The 25,900-nt window shown below is 39.2% G+C and overlaps 1 protein-coding gene and 1 pseudogene across 3 annotated transcripts in view; one reads left to right on the forward strand and one right to left on the reverse strand.

Annotated features, from left to right (window-relative positions):
* LOC149084775 (uncharacterized) overlaps positions 1 to 25,900 on the forward strand; it is a 188,848-nt gene that overhangs the window by 125,780 nt on the left and 37,168 nt on the right. For all 3 annotated transcript variants that reach the window (XM_089232523.1, XM_089232522.1, XM_089232521.1), the window contains exon 5: positions 18,934 to 19,100. In XM_089232523.1, coding sequence (XP_089088649.1) covers positions 18,934 to 19,100 — 167 coding nt within the window. The remainder of the gene's footprint in view (positions 1 to 18,933; positions 19,101 to 25,900) is intronic.
* On the reverse strand, positions 19,167 to 19,273 carry LOC149084776 (U6atac minor spliceosomal RNA; annotated as a pseudogene).

Below are 25,900 nucleotides of genomic sequence, written 5' to 3' on the forward strand. Positions count from 1 at the left end.
CACATCATCTGCGAATTTGCTAGTAATCCCATCGATACCCTGATCGAGTTTATTGATAAAAAGTGAAAAAAGGATGGGGCCAAGGACACTTCCTTGAGGAACTCCACTTGTGACGCCTGTCCAACCAGAGAATTCCCCGTTCACCATAACTGGTTGCGCCCTATCTCTTAACCACGATTCTATCCAATTCAGCAAGTTGCCCCCAATTCCAATCTCGTGTAAACGCTTCAAGAGTTTGCCATGTTAGACCCGATCGAATGCCTTCTGGAAATCAAGGTAAACAACGTCTACATTTTTGCTCTTACCCAAAGCCTTAGTCACGTGATCATAGAAGCAAAGGAGGTTAGTTACACATGACTTCTCCTTCCTGAACCCATGCTGATTATCCGACAATACATTATTCACGTCTATCCACTTCACAAACTGCCTTTTGATAATAATTTCCAAAATTTTCGAGAGCGGGCTCGTCAAACTCATTGGACGATAATTTGACACCGCTTCTCTACTACCCTTCTTAAATATCGGAACAACGTTAGCAAGTTTCGAATCTCTTGGGTCGATACCCTCAGCTACACTACTCCTGTATATCTGTGCGACTAGCCCCAACAATTCATTAGCACATTCCAAATACAAATACAAATACAACGCCACAACAGGCAAAACGCCCAACGAGGTGGCTGAGAAAAAGATGTCCATAAAATATCCATATACAACAGCTATAAAAAAGTATAACCTGGAAGCCAAGGCCATTTGTGCCCCCCCCCCAGTAATTCATGAATATACAATGCAATGCACCATTCCGCCTCCTGCGTACAGGTTTGAGTCCCGTATATACGGGACGAATGGTCATTTTCAGTCCCCCCCCCCTCAATGTTTTCATGTCGACGCCTCTGACTAAGAGCGCGGAAAGTGTTTGGAACTTGTGGGTTCGTCTTGATCTTTACGTAGGAGAAATTGATTTCTGAATCAATTTTCTGGATGCTCAAACTCATTCCGTGACTACCGTGAGCACCTACGGCATCACGTTCTCTGACGCCACTGCAAATGCCAATAGAGTTGTTTTTTTTTCAACTCTAAAAGTGGTTTTTAACTAATTCATTTAATTCATTAAAGTTCTTGTAATTTTGGAACATGAAATATTTAGGAAAAACTTTTAAATATACCAATTACGCTACATACAGATAGCAAGCTTAAAAAGTATTTGAAAATAATTAGGTCTTCTAGCGCTCTTACTGAGCGACCATTCAGACTCCTGAAGCTGAACGTTTCTACAGCAAGAACTTAAATATTTAAGTGTATTTAGATCATCGAAAAACTGCTCAAAATACTCTAGATTCGCTCGTCGTCTCGATAAACTCGACAAAGAAGCGAGTCCCCTATGACACCCCTCAATGGCGTTATTTGTTTTCGGCATACTTTCTTTCACCGCCACAAGCAAGTTCCATATATCATGAGTAGAGGACCCTGAGGACCCTGGGATAGATATTATCTGGTCCTGGTGCATTGCTTGCGCATACATTTATTAGATGATTTAGGACCTCCACGACTTCTACTTGAATATTGTTGAGGATTTTATTACCCCATGCAACACCCGTATATCGAATACCGTTATCTCCATTAAAAACCGACGTGAAAAAGTAATTGAAAGCACTACACTTGCCTACATTGCCCTCTAACCTAGAGCCTCCTATGGAGAGGGGGCCAACTGTTCCCTTACATCCATTATTAACGTATCGAAAAAATGATTTTGCGTCAGAGCCAATGTTATCTGCCAACCTATATTCAACTTCCTTTTTACTATCCCTTATCGCTTTCTTCAACACTCTTCTTTTATCAGTAAAGAACGATAGGTCATCTCGTCTGCTTATTCTCTCTGAATGCTCTTTTCTTTTCAAGATAAACGTTACGCAAGCTATCCGTGAACCATAGGAGGTGCGATGTACAAACACGCTTTTTTCCAACAAAGGGTATGACGTCGTGCAAAACAGAGGACAGCTTCATACTAAATTCTTTTCATTGACTTACCACCCCTACTGATTCTAACCTGTCTTTATAAACTTCCGCTATCCTTCCTCTCAAAACATCAAAGTTAGTTCTCCGAAAACAAGGATCCATTCTTTTGTTATCAACCTTACCCCAGGAAAAGTTAGTGAAATCTGACTACGCGATGATCACTGGAAGAAAAAACTGTTCCCCCACCGAAATATGTTCAACAAGATCCTCAGAACCAGTAAGAACTAAATCCACAATAGCAGTGCCCCTAGTGGCTTCTGATACATGCTGAAAAAAATAACTTTCGAGCACAAACTTAAGAAAGTCTCTTTCATACTGATCTCTAGATGAAAGGTTCTCCCAATCAATACCTGGGTAGTTGAAATCCCCTAGTATGAGAACCCTCTTACGCTTACACATGTAGGAAATTTCATCATGCAATTTGGCAATGTAGTTTGAATCCTTATTCGGTGGATTGTAACAAACCCCAACAATAAGTTTATGACGTCTTTTGTTCTCAAGTTCAACCCATATGGTTTCAATATCACTTCTCTGCACGTTACACTCTCTAGCCTTCAAACATGATTTCACGTATATCAACACTCCACCCCCTTTCCTATCAGATCTATTTCTCAAAAAAGTATTGTATCCTGAGATGTGCAAGAAAGATTCATCTCCATCGTTTGCCCAAGATTCTGTAATGGCTATAAGATCCAAGCGCTCCACAACTATCATAGTTTCTAAAAAAATCTTTCTTATTACCCAAGCTCCTGGCATTTATTGACACACATTTTAATTTGCCCGGTGGTTTAGTGTCAATCGAGAAGCCATCCAAGTCAGAGGTGGGTAATTCCCCGTCAGTACTGTTGTGATTACCATAAACTAACCCGCATTCCCAACAACGTGGTCTGGGAGTAAAAAACCTGACCTAAGACTATCGTAAACCTCCCAGACCCCTCTGTTATTTAGATGAATCCCATCCGAACGAAGCCACCTATCGGTAAATGCGGGAAGCTCCACGAACGTGACCCCAAGTGAGGAGCAAATGTCCTTCAGGCCTATATTGAATTGGTGGATCCTATTCCTATACCTCCTACTACCCCTTGGCAGCACTGGAATCACTGCCACATCTGACCCCCCTCCCTAGCGGATAATAGTAAATCCCGGTACTCTGACAGAGACTCACAAATATTTGCTCCTACCTGATTTGTTCCCACCCACAGAATCACCCGCAAGGGCAACTTTCGGCGATGAAAAACGTCTCGAACGTTGCCAATCTTCCCCCCAGGAAGACAACAGCGCTCGAAACCCCGAAAATCCCTACACACTCGGTTCCCAAGGTCCCTAACCATAGAATCGACGATGATTAAACCCCTATCACTATCCCCCTCTACCTCATCCACGACCACCCATTCGCCCTCTAAACTGTCGTTGTTCGTGGAGATTGCTTCTTCATCAACAGGTGGCTCGACGACCAGAGGCTCCGTTATAACCGAGCTCTCTAGCACCCTAACTTTTTCCCGTAAAGCTTCGACCTCGAGTTCCAGCCTTTTCCTATCCAAGCACCCTTTACAGTTGAAACTATCAGCTACTATACCCCTAGACCAGGGAAACCTCCTGTGGCAAGCTCTACACAACACTAGTCGAGGTCGAGGCGTACTAACACTATTGCTAAAGCTAGTAATTGCTAATAATAATTAAAAATAGGAAAATGAAAAACGTTAACAGGAAACTAAAATAATGTAAAATACATTACTATGCGAAATATACGTAAGAGATTGTACGAAAAAATTACGTAAAATAGAATGTGCGAAAAAATTACGTAAAATAGAATGCTCAACACTAAATCACGAAGAATAAAATAAATATGTAAATAAAGAATAGAACACACTCTAAAAAAGTATTAAGCTACAAAGTACAATTTTTACTTCTTAGAATTAGCTAACTATCTCAAATCACACTAACACTACAACAATAGGCCCAAGTGGAAGGAAAAACAAAGTTCTTGAGAGAACCTGGGAAAACGTATACACTGTTTGCTAACCCTAACGTCCAAAAAACCTACGAATTTATATCAGAGAAGCAAGGAAACACAAACCAGGAAAAAATTCAATAAAAATGAAATGCGAACGAGGAAAAAAATTTTAATTCGATCGAAAATACACAACGAAAATTAAAAAAAAATTGATAGCAATATAATAAAAAAAACCACTTATCTCGCAATCCAGCGTGTGCTAGAAGAAAAACGAAGAAAAACAGAAAGAAAGACACAAAATGGCTCACTGACGTGGCGGATAATCCTTCGGTAATCCCCCGGCAACGGTTTCAGATAAAACTTCTTCTATTCGTCGGTGAGCGGAGCGCGATAAAAGCACGTCCGTTCCCAACCATGGCGAAGACGAGAATGATATATATACGATATATATATTTCTCGCTTCTTTGATATACAAATACAAATACAACGCCACAACAGGCAAAATGCCCAACGAGGTGGCTGATAAAAAGATGCCCATAAAAATATGGATGTCATATGTTTCAAAAATACAGCAACCCAATTAAAAATGCAATTAACACAAATTACAAACAATATATACACATGATAAAATATTATACAATGCCCATAAAGAATACTTATGGTTGTCTTATTCTAAGAATGGATAGCTTCTCGATTTACCCCAACATGTTTATCGTATTTCTTTTTAAACGTGTCAATTGTGTTACAATTTACTACCTCCGGGGGTAAGCTATTCCATTTATTAACAACCCTATTGGAGAAAAATTCCCTGCGACACCATAACCTTGCATTGTCCCTCACCAATCGATACTGGTGTCCCCTTGTAAAAGCAGTCGATTGGCGGTGTACTAAAAGTTCATGGTCCATCCTATCCATCCCATTGAAAATTTTGAACACTTCGATCATATCTCCTCGACACCTGCGTTCATCCAATGTGAACATATTCAAAAAATGAAGTCTTTCTTAGATAGTCTTTCTTTCATAAATTCGTAGGTTTTTGGAAGTTATTGTTAGCAAACAGTGTATAATTTTTCCCGGGTACTCTCAATAACTTTGTGCCTATTGTTGTAGTGTTAGTGATTTGAGATAGTTAGCTAATTCTAATAAGTATAAATTGTACTTTGTATATTTATTGTATTCTTTATATACATATATATTTTATTTTTCGTGATTTAGTGTTGAGCATTCTATTTTACGTAATTTTTTCGTATAATCTCTTACGTATATTTTGCATAGTAATGTATTTTACATTGTTTCAATTTCCAGTTAACGTATCTCATTTTCCTATTTTTAAGTATTATTATTATCTAGCTTTGGCATTAGTGTTAGTATGCTTCGACCTCCACTAGTGTTGTGTAGAGCTTGCGACGGGAGGTTTCCCTCGTCTAGGGATATAGTAGCTGACGGTTTCAATTGTAAAGGGTGCTTGGATAGGACAAGGCTGGAACTCGAGGTCGAAGATTTACGGGAAAACGTTAGGGTGATAGAGGGCCCGGTTATAACGGAGCCTCTGGTCGTCGAGCCACCTGTTGATGAAGAAGCAATCTCCACGAACAACAACAGTTGAGAGGGCGAATCGGTAGTCGTGAATGAGATAGAGGGGGATAGTGATAGGGGTTTAATCATCGGCGATTCTATGGTTAGGGAATCTTAAGAACTTATAACAGAAGAGTGTTGCAGAAAGCGATAAGGGATAGTAAAAAGGAAGTTGAATCTAGGTTGGCAGATAACATTGGCTCTGACCTAAAATCATTTTTCCGATACGTCAATAATGGATGTAAGGGGACAGTTGGCGCCCTCTCGATAGGAGGCTCTAAATTAGAGGGCAATGTAGGCATGTGTAGTGCTTTGAATGACGTTTTCGCGTCGGTTTTTAATAGAGATAATGATATTCGATATACGGGTGTTGCATGGTGTTATAAAACCCTCAACGATATTCAAGTATAAGACGTGGAGGTCCTAAATCATCTAAGAAATGTATGTGCAAGCAAAGCACCAGGACCAGATGATATGTATCCCAGGGTCGTCAGGGAATGTGCTAATGAATTGTTGGGGCCAGTCGCACAGATATACATGAGTAGTGTTGCTGAGGGATTGGAAACTTGCTAATGTTGTTCCGATATTTAAGAAGGGTAGTAGAGAAGCGGTGTCCAATTATCGTCCAGTGAGTTTGACGAGTTCCCTCTCAAGAATTTTGGAAATTATCATCAAAAGGAAGTTTGTGAAGTGGATAGATGAGAATAATGTATTGTCGGATAATCAGCATGGGTTCAGGAAGGGGAAGTCATGTGTAACTAACCTCCTTTGCTTCTATGATCACGTGACGAAGACTTTGGGTAAGGGCAAAAATGTAGATGTTGTTTACCTTGATTTCCAGAAGGCATTAGATCGTGTCCAACATGGTAAACTCTTGAAGCGTTTACACGAGATTGGAATCGTGGTGAAGAGATAGGTCGCAACGAGTTATGGTGAACGGGGAATTCTCCGGTTGGACAGACGTCACAAGTGGAGTTCCTCAAGGAAGTGTCCATGGCCCCATACTTTTTTCACTTTTTATCGATAAACTCGATCAGGGTATCGATGGGATTACTAGCAAATTCGCAGATGATGTGAAGCTATAGGGGAAAATCGGGAATCAAAGCTGGAGTTGCTCCAGACCAACTTGAACAGGATTGCAGCATGGGCAAATGAATGGAGCATGACGTTTAGCGTTGATAAGTGCATGGTCGCTCATTTTGGTTCGAACAACCCACGGTTCTCTTACGAGTTGAATGGTGTCACTATCCCGGATGCAACTAGGGTCACCAATTTGGGAATTCTCATTGAAGAGCGTCTTAGGTTTTCTGAACACTGTTCAGCGGTGGTCAAAAAATCGAATAGAATGCTTGGTCTCATTTTCAAAAAGGTCTCTCCGCGTTCTCCAAAAGTCATTCTTTCGCTTTTTCGACGCTTAGTGCGTCCTGGACTGGAGTATGCTGTAAGGTTTTGGAGACCATACCTACAGAGGGACATAGACTTGGTTGAAGGGGTGCAGAGAAGAGCTACGCGTGTCCTTGTTGGCACACGGGGCTTGAGTTATGAAGAGAGACTTCATTTTTTGAATATGTTTACATTGGATGAACGTGTGGTCGAGGAGATATGTGTCGAAGTGTTCAAAATTTTCAATGGGATGAATAGAATGGACCATGAACTTTTAGTACACCGCCAATCGACTTCTTTTACAAGGGGACACCAGTATCGATTGGTAAGGGACAATGCAAGGCTATGGTGTCGCAGGGAATTTTTCTCTAATAGGGTTGTTAATGAATGGAATAGCTCACCCCCTGAGGTAGTAAATTGTAACTGAATTGACACGTTTAAAAAGAAATACGATAAACATGTTGGGGTAAATCGAGAACCTATCCATACTTAGAATAAGACAACCATAAGTATTCTTTATGCGCATTGTATAATATTTTATCATGTGTATATATTGTTTACATTTATTTATTTTTGTTAATTGCATTTTAATTGCATAGTCTTGAGCAATCTGGCAAAAACAAATATGCCTATGTGTCAGAATTTTTGAAATATATGACATCCATATTTTTATGGGCATCTTTTTCTCAGCCACCTCGTATGGCATTTTGCCTGTTGTGGCGTTGTATTTGTATTTCTATTTGGACACAGCTTCTCTACTACCCTTCTTAAATATCGGAACAACATTAGCAAGTTTCCAATCGCTTGGGACGATACCCTCAGCAACACTACTCCTGTATATCTGCGCGACTGGCCCATCAATGCATTAGCACATTCCCTGCGGACCCTGGGATAGATATCATCTGGTTCTGGTGCCTTGCTTGCACATTCATTTTTTAGAAGATTCAGGACCTCCTTGAAAACCGACGCGAAAACGTCATTGAAAGCACTACAGATGTCTACATTGCTCTCTAACCTAGACCCTCCTATCGAGAGGGGGCCAACTGTACCCTTACATCCATTATTGACGTATCGAAAAAATGATTTTGGGTCAGAGCCAATGTTATCTGCCAACCTAGATTCAACTTGCTTTTTACTATCCCTTATCGCTTTCTTCAACAGTCTTCTTTTATCAGTAAACAATGATAGGTCACCTCGTCCACTTTTATACTCCCTGAATGCTCTTTTCTTTTCAAGATAAAGGTTCCGCACGCTATCCGTGAACCATAGAGGGTGTGATGTACAAACACGCTTTTTTCGAACAAAGGGTATGACGTCGTGCAAAACAGAGGACAGCTTCGTACTAAATTCTTTTCATGGACTTAGCATCCCTGCTAATTCTAACCGGTCTTTATAAACTTCCGCTATCCTTCCTCTCAAAACATCAAAGTTCTCCAAAAACAAGGAACCAGTCTTTTGTTATCCACCTTACCCGAGGAAAAGTTACAGTGAAATCTGACTATACGATGATCACTGGAAGAAAAACTCTTCCCGCACCGAAACATGTTCAACAAGATCCTCAGAACCAGTAAGAACTAAATCCAAAATAGCAGTACCCCTAGTGGCTTCTGATACATGCTGAAAAAAAAAAATTTCGAGCACCACCCCAAACGAGTTCAGCCGGTCTCTTTGAAAACTTCTCCTAACCTTTCTCTCAAAACATAGAAGTTAGTTCTCCGAAAACAAGAAACCTGTTTTTTCTTATCAACCTTATCCGAATAAAAGTTACAGTGAAAACGGACGATACGATGATCACTAGAAGAAAACTGGTCCACCTCCAAAACATGTTCAACAAGATCCTCGGAACCAGTAAGAACTAAACCCAATCCAAAATAGCAGTATATAGCAGGAAATTTCAGTATGAAGTTCGGCGATGTAGTTTGAATCCCTATTCGGTGGATTGTAACAAACTCCAAGAATAAGTTTATGACGTCTTTTGTTTGCAATCTCTACCCATATAGTTTCAATATCACTTCTGTTCACGTTACACTCTCTAGCTTTCATACATGATTTCACGTATATCAACACTCCACCCCCTTTCCTATCAGATCTATTTCTCAAAAAAGCATCGCATCCTGAGATGTGTAAGAAAGATTCATCCCCATCGTTTGCCCAAGATTCTGTAATGGCTATAAGATCCAGGCCCTCCACAACTATCATGGTTTCTAAAAAATCTTTCTTATTACCCAAGCTCCTGGCATTTATTAGCACACATTTTAATTTGCCCGGTGATTTAGTGTCAATCGAGAAGCCATCCAAGTCAGAGGTGGGTAATTCCCCGTCAGTATTGTTGTGATTATCATTAACTAACCCGCAGTCACATTTGTCTGTTCGGCGGCGTTTCCGTTCGTGTAGATATGTAGGGAATGGGCCGTGTCCTGTTATGAAGATAGTCACCCATAGCCGCAACTAGATGCGGGGCGAGCACGCATTTTGGTGCCCCCTGATAATGTCGAAGGAGAGGTTAGAGTGAAATTTTCGTTCCTTCTAGTCCGGCGCCCGGGCACCAGACCCGCCAGCACCACCCTAGTTGCGGCCCTGTAGTCACCTCCCAATTCCAGTTTAGTGATTTGTATGTTTCTCGAGGGACAATTTCGTGCACTTTCCTAGCTCTGTTGTTCTTTTGTCCTAAATTTGCTGCCATTTCTGGGGTTTGCTTGTTTAAGTTGTCTCTTTAGGAGCGTTAATGGGAAAAGGTTTATCAAGTTTATTGTCACAGTTGATGGCAGCCTTGGCTAGAGAGTCTGCTCTCTCGTTTCGAAGATTACCTACATCGGCCTTGGTCCAACCTAGGAAAATTTTTGGGTTATCTAATAAACGCCGCCTCAATACACGTACTATTGTGTTTCTATTTGTTGGATCTAGAAGTACTTGAAGGGAGGAGCGGGGCTATCAGTTATTATTAAAACTCGTTCTTCTGTTCCCGTTGCGTATTGTGTAGCTGCTTCTACCGCTAACAACTCTGCTTGAAAGATAAAATTGTTTTTATCTAGCGCCGCTTGCCACGTTTGCTTTGCTGTATTGTTTGTGTGTGTATACACAATTGGCTGCCCCGACTCCTACATAGGTTTTGGAGCCATCTGTGTATATGTGGGTGTTTGCTACTTTCATATCGTGGCCGTCACTCGAAATTTGATTGGGGATAGCTGAGCAGGAGAGGTGGTGGTGCCAGCCATGCTACCGTGCTTCAAAGTTATTGGGGTTGAAGTCTAGAAGTTCTGGTTGAATGTTTTTCCTAAACCTAACTGCGTTTGTGTAGACTGCTTCGATTTGGAGCTTTAGGTGTGATGGGCAGGTGCCTGTGATCACCTGGAGTCCAGGTGTGGCTGTGGTGTCGTAGGCCCCGGTTATCTATTAAAGAAATTTCCTCTGTGCGCTATCTTGGGCTTGTGTTGTTTTTTTGGTTGGATGCTTATACCAAGCGGAGGCGCTATGGGCTAAGAATCTCTCGACTACCGTTTTGTAGATGGTGTTTCTAATGCTTTGTGAGATGCCTCAGGACTTGCCTGCTATTTTAGTTAGTTTCAAATGGAAGCGAGTCGCTTTTTTAATTTTCGTTCATTGATGTGCGCTTCCCAGCTAATGTCTTTTTAGATAGTTACGCCCAAATATTTGAGATTGTTTACATATTTAATATTTGTTCCATTAATTTTAATCCTGGGGGATGTTTATTTTTTGTGAAACAGAGAAATTGTGTTTTTTCTGTTGAGATTTTGAGGTTATGTTCGTTAAGCCAATTCGAAAAATCGATAAGGATTTTAGTTGCCTTTGTCGGTAGCTGTGATACATTAACTGACCCTATCATAAAGGCAAAATCATCAGCGAAGGCCTGGATATGGGCATCTTCCGAGAGAGGAATTTTTAGGGCTTTATATTGGCCTCAAGATTGAACAAAGCCGGCCCGCTACACGAACCCTGTGGACAGCCAATATCCTGTTTTAACCACCAGGCCTTCCGAAGTTGTGATTAAGACATGTCTATTTGCTAGGAGGTCCGAAAACATTGATTTAATGTTGTTAGGGAGAGGAGCTTTGGACAGTTCTTGGTTGATTGACGAATATGTCAGGTTGTTAAAAGCTCCTTTAATATCAATACTTATAAAAGCAACACCCAGTTCTTTGCTCTTGAGTTCGTTAATTAAGAGTATTAGGTTGAGGGCATCGTCTATTGCAGGGTTTTCCAACGTGAAAGCTCGCGCGGAACCCTTCATGATTTTAGGCTATTCCGCGGAACCCTTAACAAATTTTGAAAATTTCTTCAATATACAGGGTGTCCCAAAAGTCTACATTCACTTGGCGGAACAAGAATCCTTACTTGTAGGAGATAAAAGTAGCGAAAAATATTTGTGAGTTACTATTAGTGTGACCATATTGTTCCTATTTTACGGGACAAAATTATTTTTTTCATAATATTTGACTATTTCATCGTTTTAATGAAGATGTTTTTGTCAAGCTTGCTAAAAGCACCCACTTTGAAATTTTTAAATCGTAAATTCGTTATTTTATATAACATGAGCTATGTATCAATGAAAATGTCCGTTTTTTTTGTTTTTTTTTTCATTTGGTCATCTTAGTTATACACATAGCTTCCGGATAGCGAAAAACATGCTCATTTAATCTTTTTTCCTCCACCACTTTCATTTTCTGCTCAATAGGGCTAATTAGAGTTATTTATACAGTTCCCAACTGATTCGGAACTGCATTTCTATGTTTCTCACCGAGAGGTTCATACGCCAAATGTTTGTTGTGCAGAGTTTTTTCAATAGCAATGTGCTTCTTGATCATCATCTCATCGCGCTGTTTTTGCAATTGTTTCTTGCACCAGGAAAGGCACTGGCAAGAGGGCATACGACACCTCTGAGCATCTTGTGGCCGAGTTCGCGAGTATGTTATCGACCTGGTCTACCATATTCCACTGCCATGAAAGTAGTATTCCACAAATACCCACGGTTTTTTAATCATGACAACTGATATACAAGTATCACTGATTTTTCGTTCAAGTATTCACATTAAAATTCACGAAATGCAAGAAGCTGTCAAAAAAAAGACAATCGTAAAAGAAAAAAGTTTGATGAAATCTGGGCCGGAACTAGAGGGAGAGCAACTGTTCCGGGTGCCAAATTTTGAGGAGTGGCAAACATCAGAAAAACACAAAAATACTGTTATAATTATATTAATAATAATCGTTATTTAGATTACTTTTGTAGACCTACTGAAAGGACACCTTAGTCCCTTGGGGTCACATAGTGAATGTTCTTAATATATGTATTTATATGTGTTTTTTTGTTTCTGTTGCAATATTTTCTGTTTTTGTATTAGATTGTACTAGAAGTGTGTTACTGTCAAATTAAACAAAAAATCATTGGAATTTGAAATGGAAGGGGCGGCAAAAACACTTTTGCCCCTCCTCACAAAAATCTTAGTTACGACCCTGGATGAAATGGTGTTTAACGATAAATAAACAATATTCTCATAACAAAATACAGAACAAGAGAAAAAAAAATTACTACTTACTATACTTGGTCAACCGCGTTGAGTGTGAATTTTGGTATACACCATTGCCATCCGAAATATAGAACGAGAGGTCAAAGGAAGAGAAAGAGTGAATTCCCTCCCCCCCCCCCCAACTCCCACGGTCCAGTATGCCAAACCAGAACCAGCAATAGTAAATATGAACAAAAACTATTTATTCTCACGCTTTTGCAGAGTAAAACAAGACGAGCTGAGGCACAGACTTCACCATAATCGCTTAATCATTTCTCCTCTGATGAAAGACAGTACAAACTCTGAAATCGTGGTCTCAGAGGAGGAAAAAATTCCAACTTGAGCACAAACATAAAACATTGTGGAAGGATAGTCGGTTTTCAGCGATTCACCATGTAGGTTTTTTTTCCTGAAGCATGTTGAATTTTTGCTTGTCAGGTGATGTTATATGAACAGCACTGATTGGACCAGCAATGGAGTGCGGAATCTTGAAATTTTTGGTGAACTCACCAGAACAATGACGGTCAATCGTGGGAAATTTCCCTTGCGCTTTCCTTTCAATATTAATAAGAAAAAAAAATACCGTTCAATGTCAATGCCTTTCTTGAGTTCTTCCGATGAGTGGTGGTTCTTCTCATGTGGTTCAAATGACTGGAGTCTCTCACAGACAAGGTCGGGAACAAAAAAAGGAGACAACAGGACATTTATGTCTCAAAAACTTTAATAGCTGGACGTTTTCACTTCAACTCGAACTCCAAATGTTTGGAAAATCATCATTTCTATGCATTGAATAGATGTAATTGTGGATTACAAAAATGTGTGGCTATTAAACGTGGTTCATTACATATTCTCACCTCAAAAGCCCTAAACTTTAATGATCGACTAATTAACTGATTGTTGACAGAGATACGGTATCAAGACCACAACCAGATGCTTGGTCAGCCGTGACAAGTACGCATTTAGGCAACCCCTTTTAATATTGAGGGAGAAGCCAAAGTGTGAAATTTGCACCCTCTCTGGTCCGGCGCCCGGGTCAACAGAACTCCCAGGTTCCTCCCTAGTTGCAACCCTGCCCAGAATAGTTAAAAAAACCCACTCGTTTAAAACACTAAACAGGCAATCAGCAATGTCGACATCTTACAGTGACGCCCTGGACAAAGGTTGGTTATGCCCATGTGAGCCGCGACGCATGGTTTGAGAAACACTGATATCCAATATTTCTGTTTTTTCTTTTGAATCACTTTTAAAGAGTTGGGCTTGATATACACCGCTGGCCACCCAAATTGCAACACCAAGAAAGACAAGAGATATCGCAACAATATTTATTTTGTAGCTAACATGTTGACCAAGCATCAAATGATTAAATTTATAGACTTCTGTGAAGTGTGGTTTCTGCCAAAATCAGTAGCCAGAGTAGCCGCCATTGTTGGAGATCACCGCTGTTACTTACTCTTCATTGATGAGCCGTAAGTAACACTAAAAATTTAAAAAAACATAGCAATATTTTTCTGCAATATTTCCCTTCCCTCTGAAATTTATTTACAAAAAAAATCCAAACAATATTATGAAAGCAACGTATAATTTTAAAGTACTGTATATTAGCCATGGCTCTGAAAAAAACTTGGGGATTTTTTTAATTTTTTCTTTAAATTATATGGGAAAAATTAATATTAAATAAAATTGTTGAAGCCAATCAAACAAAAAAAATTAAGAAGCAGATTAACCCTGTTTTCACGTGTAAATGTAGGAATAGCACCAAATAATAATAATGATACGGAAAAGTTTGGATTTTTTTACTCGCCGAAATTTCCGTCGCTCGACCTCACCATACGTCGATGTCACTTGTTTTCACGACAGTTTTAGTCTTTGTTACGGTTGATGTGCTGCTCGTGGTTATTACGGATGATTCTTATCGAAAGAATAAAACCACAAACCAAAAATATAGTATTCAGGAATGGAAGAGCAGAGAACTTTAGCGTGGCTATCTCTGGAGGAAATAAAGATACAACTGCCACATAAAAGATGAAAGCCCAAATTTATTATTTTATCTGAATAGACACTAAAGAAAAGGGGCAGCTGGAGAAACAGGTGGGTGGAAGATGGCGTCCGTTCGTGTTGAGTGGAAGACGCAACTCGTGTCAACACTCTCCGTGATTGGAAACTAAAACTATCCCGTAAACATGCCAAAAAATAAATAATTAAAAAAAAAGGAGGACCAAAAACCAAAACTTCTGCACCCATAGAGGGCCTCTCACAATAGTATCTGCGCTCTCGTGGAAGAGAAACACTTCTTGTAATCTATGATTGAATATAGTCCTCAGATCAGGAGAAGAGTTATCGGAAGGCCCTTCCCTGGAGAGAGTCCATTTCAGCGCGGGGAAAAGGTAATAATTATAATTATCCTAGGTTGCTAGTACACTGTCTTGGCGCAAATCGGTTTTCGTCGCCAAGTCTTCCGCTGTTCCGTGAGTTTGGGTTTTGTTTTCGAAACGTGCTCTTTGTGAACCTCGAGTTCGCTGTATAAAATATTATTTATACTTTCTGAAATTTGTTGTTTTCAAAACATTTCAAGATGTCTTCAAAAAGATGGACTCTTTATTTTTCAGAAAGAAAGATCATAGAAAATATCACGAAATTTCGTGAAAAAGAAGCGGAAGTAGGTGAGCTCTTTCGATACCTCTTTCGCAAGTACGGAAACGTGCTGCTGCTTTCGCTGGCGTTTCTTTGACAACTATCAGGCTGATTAAGAAAGAAAGTGCCATCGCTTGTGAGGGCAAGTTATCAACACAAATTAATAGTTAAATTACTTAAAATTAATAATTTAATACGAAGAGAGTATTAATAATTATTATTTATTACTATTGTAAATCATGTGACATTTCTTTCGGTTTACCGCTGCAAGAGAAGGCCACCTGTGACAGCAACTATAAAGCTATATTAAAATTATAGCTTGTTGGGAATCAGTGTATGAGTGTATGTGTGTGGGAAGGTGGTTTTTTTTTTTCATATATTTTGCGGTAGCAAATTTGATCCAGACGATTGTGAGTCATTTGCGAGATCCCTCTCCCTCTGTGTTTTGTTTTTTTCTTCGTCTGTACAGGGGTTGAAGCGAGTTTAATAAAGGCCCGTTTACACGAGGCACGTTTAAGCGACTCTTTCGGCTAGAAAGGAAACAGTTTTTTTTGAATGTGCGAAGAGAATTTTTATGGCATGTATCGTATCAATAGACAACTGCGTTTGCTTCTCGAGTAGAGATGCACTGTTGACAGAATGAACCCTTCATAGCATAGCCCTTCTATGTCAGTTTAGCTTTTCTTATCGCCTTTACATGGTCTTTTTTTTTTACTTTCTCCACAGATGCTACTCATATTGGCTTTTCAAAGAGGTGACAAATAAAAAAATAAAAACATTGAACATGCATGCTTGTCAAGCTTATAGTTACGTGAGTAGGGTGGCTACACATAAGCGTGGAACGCTCAAGCTGCAATTGGAATCTCCCACCGCCGGTCTACAGTGAACAGTGTGAAACAAAAAAAAAAATATATTAAGCGGCAGTTCCACGAGAGCTTGTGGGACTGATCCTTAAGAATTCTTCAGGGTTGGAGCCTTGTCATCTCCATCGTTCTCGGGGGGACAAAGTCGGAATTGTTTTATTGGTGTAGCCGTTTGGCTTCAGCTTGATGGATGAAACTGAATATTAAAAAAAAAGAATGGAGTTTTCGATCCCTTCTGCAGAATAAACAAAGTATATTTTTGTATTAAAATAATATACTGTAAGTGCTCGAGCAGCAGGGCACATCATGGGCGGCCCCCGGGCCAAGTGGTTTTTATGAGCCCTTTACACGTAAATTCTGGAAAATTTCAACTAGATCTTATTTTTGTGTGGTCCATTTCCTCTTGAGTCCCGGGTGGGCCCACCATGCCTTAAGACGGCACTGTCCAACAACCGGTGTTTACGTAACACAAACACTGCTATGACGACATTATCGAGTGCACTGCCGTGGCGCTTTTAGTGAAATTTCTTGGAGGCGAAAATAGCGCTAAAGATGCCAAGCGAGAAAGCGCCGCTGCTAGTGCGATATTCTCGATGCGCAGTCGCTTTACCTAAAACAGAATAATAGACTCGTCCGACGTGACGTAGCCAGTGTTCTTCTCGTGGTCGGCGGACTATATCTGAACTCACTGAAGCCTATTATTGGGAGAAAATAAAATTGATTGAATATTCGTGTTTATGTGTAAGCCTATAACTGCATGTAAAACTGAATGAAAAATTGTATCGTTATGGAAAATTTAACCAAAAAAACTAACGGAAAAAAAATATATACAGTATATAATTGTGTAACGGAAAAAACACGACAGTGATATTGGCGGAGAAAATTTCTAGGATATCGCGCCAGAATGTCGTTGCTATGGATTTTTAACAATGGTAACCAATATTTTTAATAATTTAAAAATTTTAAACAAGTAAACATCGGTCAAAACGATATTTTTTCAGTATTTTTTTCAAAATCATAGAAAAAATTGAAATATTCTGTATAAAGGATCATCGTAAACCTCCGATATATGAGAACTATATTTTGCGGCGAAGGAATACACTCTCTACCTTTTTCTTCACTGCAAAGTTAACCTGAAACAGACTATAGTTAGATACATACATATATATATAACTAAGTATCTAAACCTTCTTCTTTTAGGAGAAGGAAAAAAACCAAACAAGTACACTATATACATTACATGGAAGAACTACAGGATGGCTATCCAACTACGAGGGCGGAGAAAACTCGAATAAAAATTGCAGCGAAGAACTAAATACTAGCTATCTATCTGGCAGATGGAAATCTTAACAAAGCAAAATGGCGCTAGGAAAAATAGAAATGGATTACCTTTTGAGTTTGATAATACGATTAAATAATCGACGTTTGGGTGTACCCAAAATTCCAAAACGAATACGGCTATACGCGTTTCGGAACTATATGAAGTTCCTTCATCAGTAGCAGAAACAAAGAAGAAAGAAAATATTGAAAAAACTCCTTATTGCGAGAGTTACTCGCTGTTGTAGACAAGCAGTGACGTCGGAGCCGGGGGTGCTGTGGGTGTTCGAGCACCCACGGAAGTTTGTAGAACGGGTCCGAGCACCCACAGAATTGATTCAAAAATCGAAATTTCCTACATGAATCTCAAGACGTGCACCCACAGGTTCGAAACACTTCCGACGCCCCTGTAGACAAGAGTCAAATTCAAAAATGTATAAGCCTGAAAAATACATAAAAACGTGGAGACAAAAAACGGTACGAAATGAAAAAATAAAATGTATATATACGTAACGCCGCTGTGGTGGTCGAGTGGTTATAGTGACGGACTCGCGATGCGAGGATCCGGGTTCGAACCCCACAGTGGTGGTCGGCTGAAGGTGGTTTTCTGTGGTTCCCAACTTCAAGGCGCAAATGCGAGCCGATCTCCCCGTTAAAAAGTCTCGCCACAGAGAGCAACAGTCCTACAACGATAAATCATTCAATCATAACACTTCATAGTTAGAAAAACTGGTGGCAGATGGCAGCACTACACATAACAAAACATTACACAGAAACAAAACTTTACGTCAGGTTGCACTACACGTACATTCCCGCATGTACTGATTCGTTGGGTGGTTCGTTGGGGGGGGGGGGGTTCCGCGGGGGGAGGGTGCATTTGTGGTGTAGCAGTAGTAGGTAGGGCCTCCAAAAAATGGCTCGGGGATCCATGATGTTCTTAAGTCAGCCACCTCGTTGGGCAATTTGCCTGTTGTGGCGTTGTATTTGTAACAAACAAGAGGATTAAAAATAAAAATTTAATCAAACAGTGACCTCTATTGAAATGGCATCGAAAAATTAAAGTTTCGGCTAAGCGTACGCATATAACATAATATTATATAAACACTAACCTGGATATATTCCGGGACGCGAAGTACTTCTACATTGATTAATTTAAAAAAAACCAACACAGAATAATTGTTCCTTTAAAATTTTCCGGTATCGTGCAGTTTAGCCGTGATGCTGTTGTCGAGATCACAACACTTGAATTGTGCAATCCCACAGCTATTATTAACGCATTTATGCAAGCGATGCATGATGCCAATGAAAATATCAAAATGGCGCCGGCTACCACGCTAAAAGTTGGTTAACGTAAAAAGGGGAATTTTTTCCCCAGGAGTGTAGCAGATACTCGCCGCTAGCGCTGTGACCGTTTGTGCGTCAACCACGTGGCCTTCCTCTACGGAGGTCAGCAGAGGAGTTTATTTTTTTATCGACAGAAGACCATACCCATAGTGTATCGAAATGCATTAGAAATTTTGTATTTCCCTTATATTTGCCTTATTCGTTGCTGATTTTCTGAGTAAATTCGTTTCTTTGCTGCTACTACTGTGTTTTTTTATTTTCTATTTGTGTCAGATTTAACAAATTTTCACAAATAATGAAAATTTTTTTTATATTTTCTTATTTTCTCCAGTTGGAAGGAAACTTTTCCGAGAGTATCTGCAAAGCGAGTATAGTGAAGAGAATATTCTTTTTTGGTTGGCATGTGAAGAATTCAAAACAGAGACAAAGCCAGAAGTTATTCAAGAGAGAGCGAGAATCATTTACGAAGATTTCATTTCTATTCTCTCACCGAGAGAGGTAAAGTTTTTCTTTTCGTCATCACAAAATTATTACCAGATTACACAAATTCATCATTTTGTTTGTAGAAAAGCAAAACAAATGGAGATTTTGCCTTTTCACTGTAAAACGCCACAAATACAGCGCCACGTTGTCAAGGGGGAATGCTAACCTTCTCTCCTTTCATGCAACACCTACAGCGTCACCTGTCATCCAAGTAATTATCTGTTTCTCGCTAAGAAATCCCATGACCCTAGTTGATCACTCGATATCAAAGCTGCATTAAGAGTTTAAACTTTCAAGCGGCTTTGCTCGATATCGTCGACTTAGTTTCAGTCAGGCTGTGTAATTATGATGCATATGATTATGTTTTACTATAATGGAAAGATTGCGGGTTGTCGTGAATGTGTGAACGATTTCAACGTTTCACTTGATCAATGTTTTCACTTCAGACAATTTTTTTTTTGCTCTCAGCTCATAACACATCAAAGATTTATGGAAATTAATACTCGGACAAACTGAGGTAATACTCGCCAGCATGAATGCGAGCCTTGTTAATCCTATTAAAAAGTTTCTGCACTGATTCCTTCAAAGAGGAATCATTTGATTTCTCTACAACACTGTTGTCAACAATGATCACTGCAACATTTGAAATTCACACATAATTAGTTATGAACAAGAATAAAAAAACAACTGAGTTGTTTACTTCCGAAATTCACACCTTGAACACATAAATAAGCCCCCCGAATGAAACTTCATCTGAAAAAATGACTAAGTTCTGCGTGAATCACGTAGGTTGATATAAATTTCGAAGTCATCAAAATCTTTCTTGTAAAAAAGGTAAAGTAAAAATTTATTTTCTGCGTAATAAAAATCAGTTGCAGTCACAAAGAAATGAAATTTTTTTATTGCAGCATGTAATAAAATTTTCAAGTGTTAAAAATTTTCAACGGATGGATAGGATGGACCATGAGTTATTTGTGCACCGTCAATCGATTGCTTTTACAATGGGACACCACTATCGATTAATAAGGGACAATGCGTGGTTATGGTGCCACAGGTAACTTTTCTCTAATAGGGTTATTAATAAATAGAATAGATTATCCACCTAGGAAGTTACCCACTCTAACACAATTGACACGTTTAAAAAGAAATATTATAAACATGTTGGGGGTAAAGCGAGAAGTTATCCATACTTAGAATAAGACAACCGTAAGTATTTTATGGGCATTGTATAATATTTCATCATGTATATATATTGTTTGTAATTACATTTTTAATTGGGTCACTGTATTTTTGAAATATAATGACATCCGTATTTATTATGGGCATCTTTTTCTCAGCTACCTCATTGGGCATTTTGCCTTTTGTGGTTGTATTTGTATGAAAATATGACTGAATGAATAATCAATAGAAAATATCCGAAACAGCTAATTATTTTGAATGTTAATTCATAAAATTATTAGTTTGATTAAAATTTTCTGATGAATAGTTATTGTAATTTTACTGCTTCCACCAGTCACTTTCGTCACGCTACCATTTTTACATCTGTTGGGGATTTAAGTACAGATATAGTTTGAAAGCATAAAAAAAAAACAAAAAAAAAACTACTCATCATTTAAACAATAACTGAATAACTATTCAATGTAAAGCAGAGATATTAACATGACGTGCACGGAAACATAACTCGAGGACCACGCTACAGCGACTAACTAGTAACTAACTTCTGGCGGAAAACACACAGTAACCTACTGTAGTAGCGCCGCCACAACTGAGTTACAGAGAAGGAATGAGGGTGAAGAAAACCTTACAGTAAACACCTCAACAACATCGTTCCATTGAAGCTTCTTACGAGTAACAGTTTCAACGAAATTTAAAATTGAAAAAATATTGCCCTGTTTTATTGGATTGGATTTTAATTTTTTTTGGCGCAAGGACCAATTTGGTCAAACTGCGCCTGCCCTGTTTTATTGACCAACATGCGATTAAATTCGAAAGACAGAAAAAACACAATTGCTTAGTATGCATTGTATGCCCCTTCCCTCAAAAAATTTAACTTGACAGTGAAGGAAAAGAAATCATACGTCTGCCTGCTATATCCAATGGTTACAGGTGAGATTAAGACGTCTTCATATACCAGCGGATCCGTCAGCCATTTTGGTCCTCGCTGAGGTCCTACAGGGTTGCTGCACTCAATTTTCGCTCGACCGTCAAACACAGCAAAAAAGGATCACGTCTCGGAGACTTGGCATGGCAACCTAACAGAATTCCCCCGCACTGAAAATGGGGGAATCAAATCAGCACCTCCTAGAGATAGAAGACCTCTGCACTGTTTGCCATAAACGTCATTCAGACTACCTAGCAAGTTTGCCACATTTTCAAACACAGCATCCTATTTCGTTTCTTCTTATTTTGGCGCAGAATCTTCCTGATTGGCTCACAAATAGCGATTGGATGTGAGGCATAGAAATCGCCAATTCTGAGCCCGATCATTTATTTTCCTCACAACGATGATACTGACACGAGCAGGGAATTTCTTTCCCTGAATATTCTGAGGGAAAATGGACTACTTACTGACGTCACAAGCCGACTCTGCGGAGGCCTTCTATCTCTAAGAGGTGCTGCACAAATGCGCATGAAAAATTAGATTTAAGGGAAAAATGATAAATGTGAATGATCGAATTTACTGTGGGAAATAGAATGTGTATGGCCCCGAGTGGAATTCGTTACAGTTCGTGCGATGTAAAATTCAATTAAATACTAATAGTTTATAGCAATAATATTCATATTTACTTTTGAACTTAATTTTTTTTACTGTTTTAGCAAAAATGATACATACAGAAATATTTAAGATGAAAAAAAGGGAGGGTGAAATTCATTCCCTCCCCCCCGATCTTTAATTTTAAGGCGGGGGGTCGGCACAAAAAAAAATAATAAACACTTATTAACAGAAATGACAATTCAGATTACATGAAGGAGAAATAACTTCAGAAACATTAAAAACCCAGAAGAAAAGGAGTTCACAAATGGACACTACTGACTCTGAATATTGTAATATTTATTACAAAATTCATAAAAATTTTAGAAGCATGTTTGATTATCATTTCATTTGAATTTTCTTTAAATGCTGAATAGCACACACAGGTTCAATAATTTCAATGAGTGAATAAATTTATTTAATGAAAAAATATATGTACACACATAATTAATGTAAACTGAAGAGCCAAAAAAACTGGTACAGGCATGCGTATGCAAATAAAGAGATATGGAACCAATCAGGCGCTGCGGTCGGAAACGCCTATATAACACAACAAGTGTCTGGCATAGTGGTTAGATCGGTTACTGCTGCTACAATGGCAGGTTATCGAGATTTAAGTGAGTTTGAACGTGGTGTTATAGTCGGCGCACGAGAGATGGGACATAGCATCTCCGAGGTAGCGATGAAATTTGGATTTTCACGTACGACCATTTCACGAGTGTGCCGTGAATATCGGGAATCCGGTAAAAAATTAAATCTACGACATCGCTGCGGCCGCAAAAAGATCATGCAAGAACGGGACCAACGACGACTGACGAGAATCATTAAACGTGACAGACGTGCAACCCTTCCGCAAATTGCTGCAGATTTCAATGCTGCGCCATCAACAAGTGTCAGCGTGCGAACCATTCAACAAAACATCATCGATATGGGCTTTCGGAGCCGAAGGCCCACTCGTGTACCCTTGATGGCTGCACGACACAAAGCTTTGCACCTCGCCTGGGCCCGACAACACCGACATTGGACTGTTGAGGACTGGAAACACGTTGCCTCGTCTGACGAGTCTCGGTTCTAATTGTTTCGAGCTGATGGACGTGTACGGGTATGGAGACAACCTCATGAATCCATGGACCCTACATGTCATCAGGGGACTGTTCAAGCTGGTGGAGGCTCTGTGATGGTATGGGGCGTGTGCAGTTGGCGTGATATGGGACCCCTGATACGTCTAGATACGACTCTGACAGGTGACAGGTACGTAAGCATCCTGTCTGATCACCTGCACCCATTCATGTCCATTGTGCATTCCGACGGACTTGGACAATTTCAGCAGGACAATGCGACACCCCACACGTCCAGAATTGCTACAAAGTGGCTCCAGGAACACTCTTCTGACTTCAGACACTTCCGCTGGCCACCTAAATCCCCAGACATGAACATTATTGAACATATCTGGGATACCTTGCAACGTGCTGTTCAGAAGAGATCTCCATCCCCTCTTACTCCTACGGATTTATGGACAGCCCTGCAGGATTCATGGTGTCAATTACCTCCAGCACTACTCCAGACATTAGTCGAGTCCGTGCCACGTCGTGTTGCGGCACTTCTGCGGGCTCGCGGGGACCCTACACGATATTAGGCAGGTTCACCAGTTTTTTTGGCTCTTCAGTGTACATCACTTATGAAAAAGCAAGACTACAAATATAGTACAGTCGAATCCCATTATAACGAACGCCGAGAGACCGAAGGAATCACTTCGTGAAAACGAAATTTCGTTATAAAGGAATTCCAAGTTACCTAGCATTGTTCCTATGTAAACTTATTTGGGGGATTAGAAAAGTGTTCGTTAAAACGAGATTTTTGCTATAACGGTATTCGTTAAAACGGGACTCGACTGTATTCATAACACCACACGTTTCTACACTATATAATCAACTACCACCCTACTTTAGAGGATTTAGCCAGTAAATTTTAAATTACAGAAAAATCTTTAATAACAGATCAGGAAATTTGGAATGATATTGGACCATGTCATTGCAGACAACTTACTGAGAAATGAATATAAATGATATGTATATATAGATAGTTCTTTGCTCCAAACTGCGTGACCCAACAGCAATTCATCTGGAAAAAAATAAAAAATAAAAAATATTCAGATCACACAAGCAATTATTTCTGGTAAGGATCCAGTGTTCATGGGGGTTTGGATTATGTGCAATACAAGAACATTCTATGCATGACACAGTGTTGAGCTTCCATAAGTGTTGCTACAGAATTGCTTCAGCACCAATTATTTGGTGAAGGAATGCAGAATGATTCCTGGTAGGAATCCACAATGACCATGGGTGTTTCGATCATACGCAACACAAGAGCATCTAAAAAACTCTAAACATGGTGCCCAACTCAAAACCAGAGAAAAAGTAACTTTTATAAATACAAATACAAATACAACGCCACAACAGACAAAATGCCCAACGAGGTGGCTGATAAAAAGATGCCCATAAAAATATGGATGTCATATATTTCAAAAATACAGCAACCCCATTAACAATGCAATTAACCCAAATTATAAATAATATATACACATGATAAAATATTATACAATGCCCGTAAAGAATACTTATGGTTGTCTTATTCTAAGTATGGATAGCTTCTCGATTTACCCCAACATGTTTATCGTACTTCTTTTTAAACGTGTCAATTGTGTTACAATTTACTACCTCCGGGGGTAAGCCATTGCATTTATTAACGACTCTATTAGAGAAAAATCCCCTGCGACACCATAGCCTTGCATTGTCCCTCACCAATCGATACTGGCGTCCCCTTGTAAAAGCAGTCGATTGGCGGTGTACTAAAAGTTCATGGTCCATTCTATCCATCCCATTGAAAATTTTAAACACTTCGATCATATCTCCTCGACACCTGCGTTCATCCAATGTAAACATATTCAAAAAATGAAGTCTCTCTTCATAACTCAAGCCCCGTGTGCCAATAAGGACACGCGTAGCTCTTCTCTGCACCCCTTCAACCAAGTCAATGTCCCTCTGTAGGTATGGTCTCCAAAACCTTACAGCATACTCCAGTCCAGGACGAACTAAGCCTCGAAAAAGCGGAAGAATGATTTTAGGAGAACGCGAAGAGACCTTTTTGAAAATGAGACCAAGCATTCTATTCGCTATTTCGACCACCGCTGAGCAATGTTCAGAAATTTTGTTTTGAGAGTTTTGTTTTGGTAGAAATTCAATGTTTTGCAATATATAGTCTTTTTCCTCCCTTCTATACTCGCAATACTTGCCTGAGAGTCTTTTTTCTTCTCTCATTTAGTTGAAGGAAAAACCATTACTTACACAAGGCTTGACAAATCTCAAGTGCCAAGTCCATATGACAACTATAAAGTCTATATTGGCACTTATAATTTTCTTCGTGACGGCTAAATTGGAGTCTATTTTTTGATTTTCAAGTCTTTGAACATAAACATATAAGAACATTTCTCTCTTTTAACATAAAAAAAAGGATATAAAGTCCTGAAAAAGTAAAACAAAATATTTAGGACTGTTTTTCTTGAGATTAAGATCAGCCTGGTTGTCTCCTAAGAAATTTGGCTGGCGCATAAATTTTTTTTTGATTTGTCAAGTCCTGACCTACACCTTTTTTTTATTTATATTTGCATTTCGTATATGTGTATCATAAAGTCCATAGTTTACTTTTGAGTTACATTACGAGTTTATTATTATTTGTTTCTTGTTCAGTGAAATCGAGAGAGAGAGAGTGTGCGATGGTAAAGGAAAACATAACAATGGGAATATATTGAACATACAAGAAAGATTGAACTTGTGCGCATGCAACAGTTCATATCTTCAGTGAACACATCATTAGTGTGATTACAATCTGGACAATGAATACAAAACCATTTTCATGAAACCGGAGAAATTTCATAAAATACATATTTACATGTAGTATTGTTATGTGTGATTAGTTGTGACATCAGAAATAAGTGTCCACCAGTGAATGAGAGAAACATGATTTTTCATAATGTTTTACTTGCAATCATAATAATGTGTTATGC

The sequence above is a fragment of the Pholcus phalangioides genome, unplaced genomic scaffold (assembly GCF_987345545.1).
Source record: "Pholcus phalangioides strain wild (caught in Gottingen) unplaced genomic scaffold, Ppha-v1.0 ptg000007l_1, whole genome shotgun sequence".
Classification (NCBI taxonomy): domain Eukaryota; kingdom Metazoa; phylum Arthropoda; class Arachnida; order Araneae; family Pholcidae; genus Pholcus; species Pholcus phalangioides.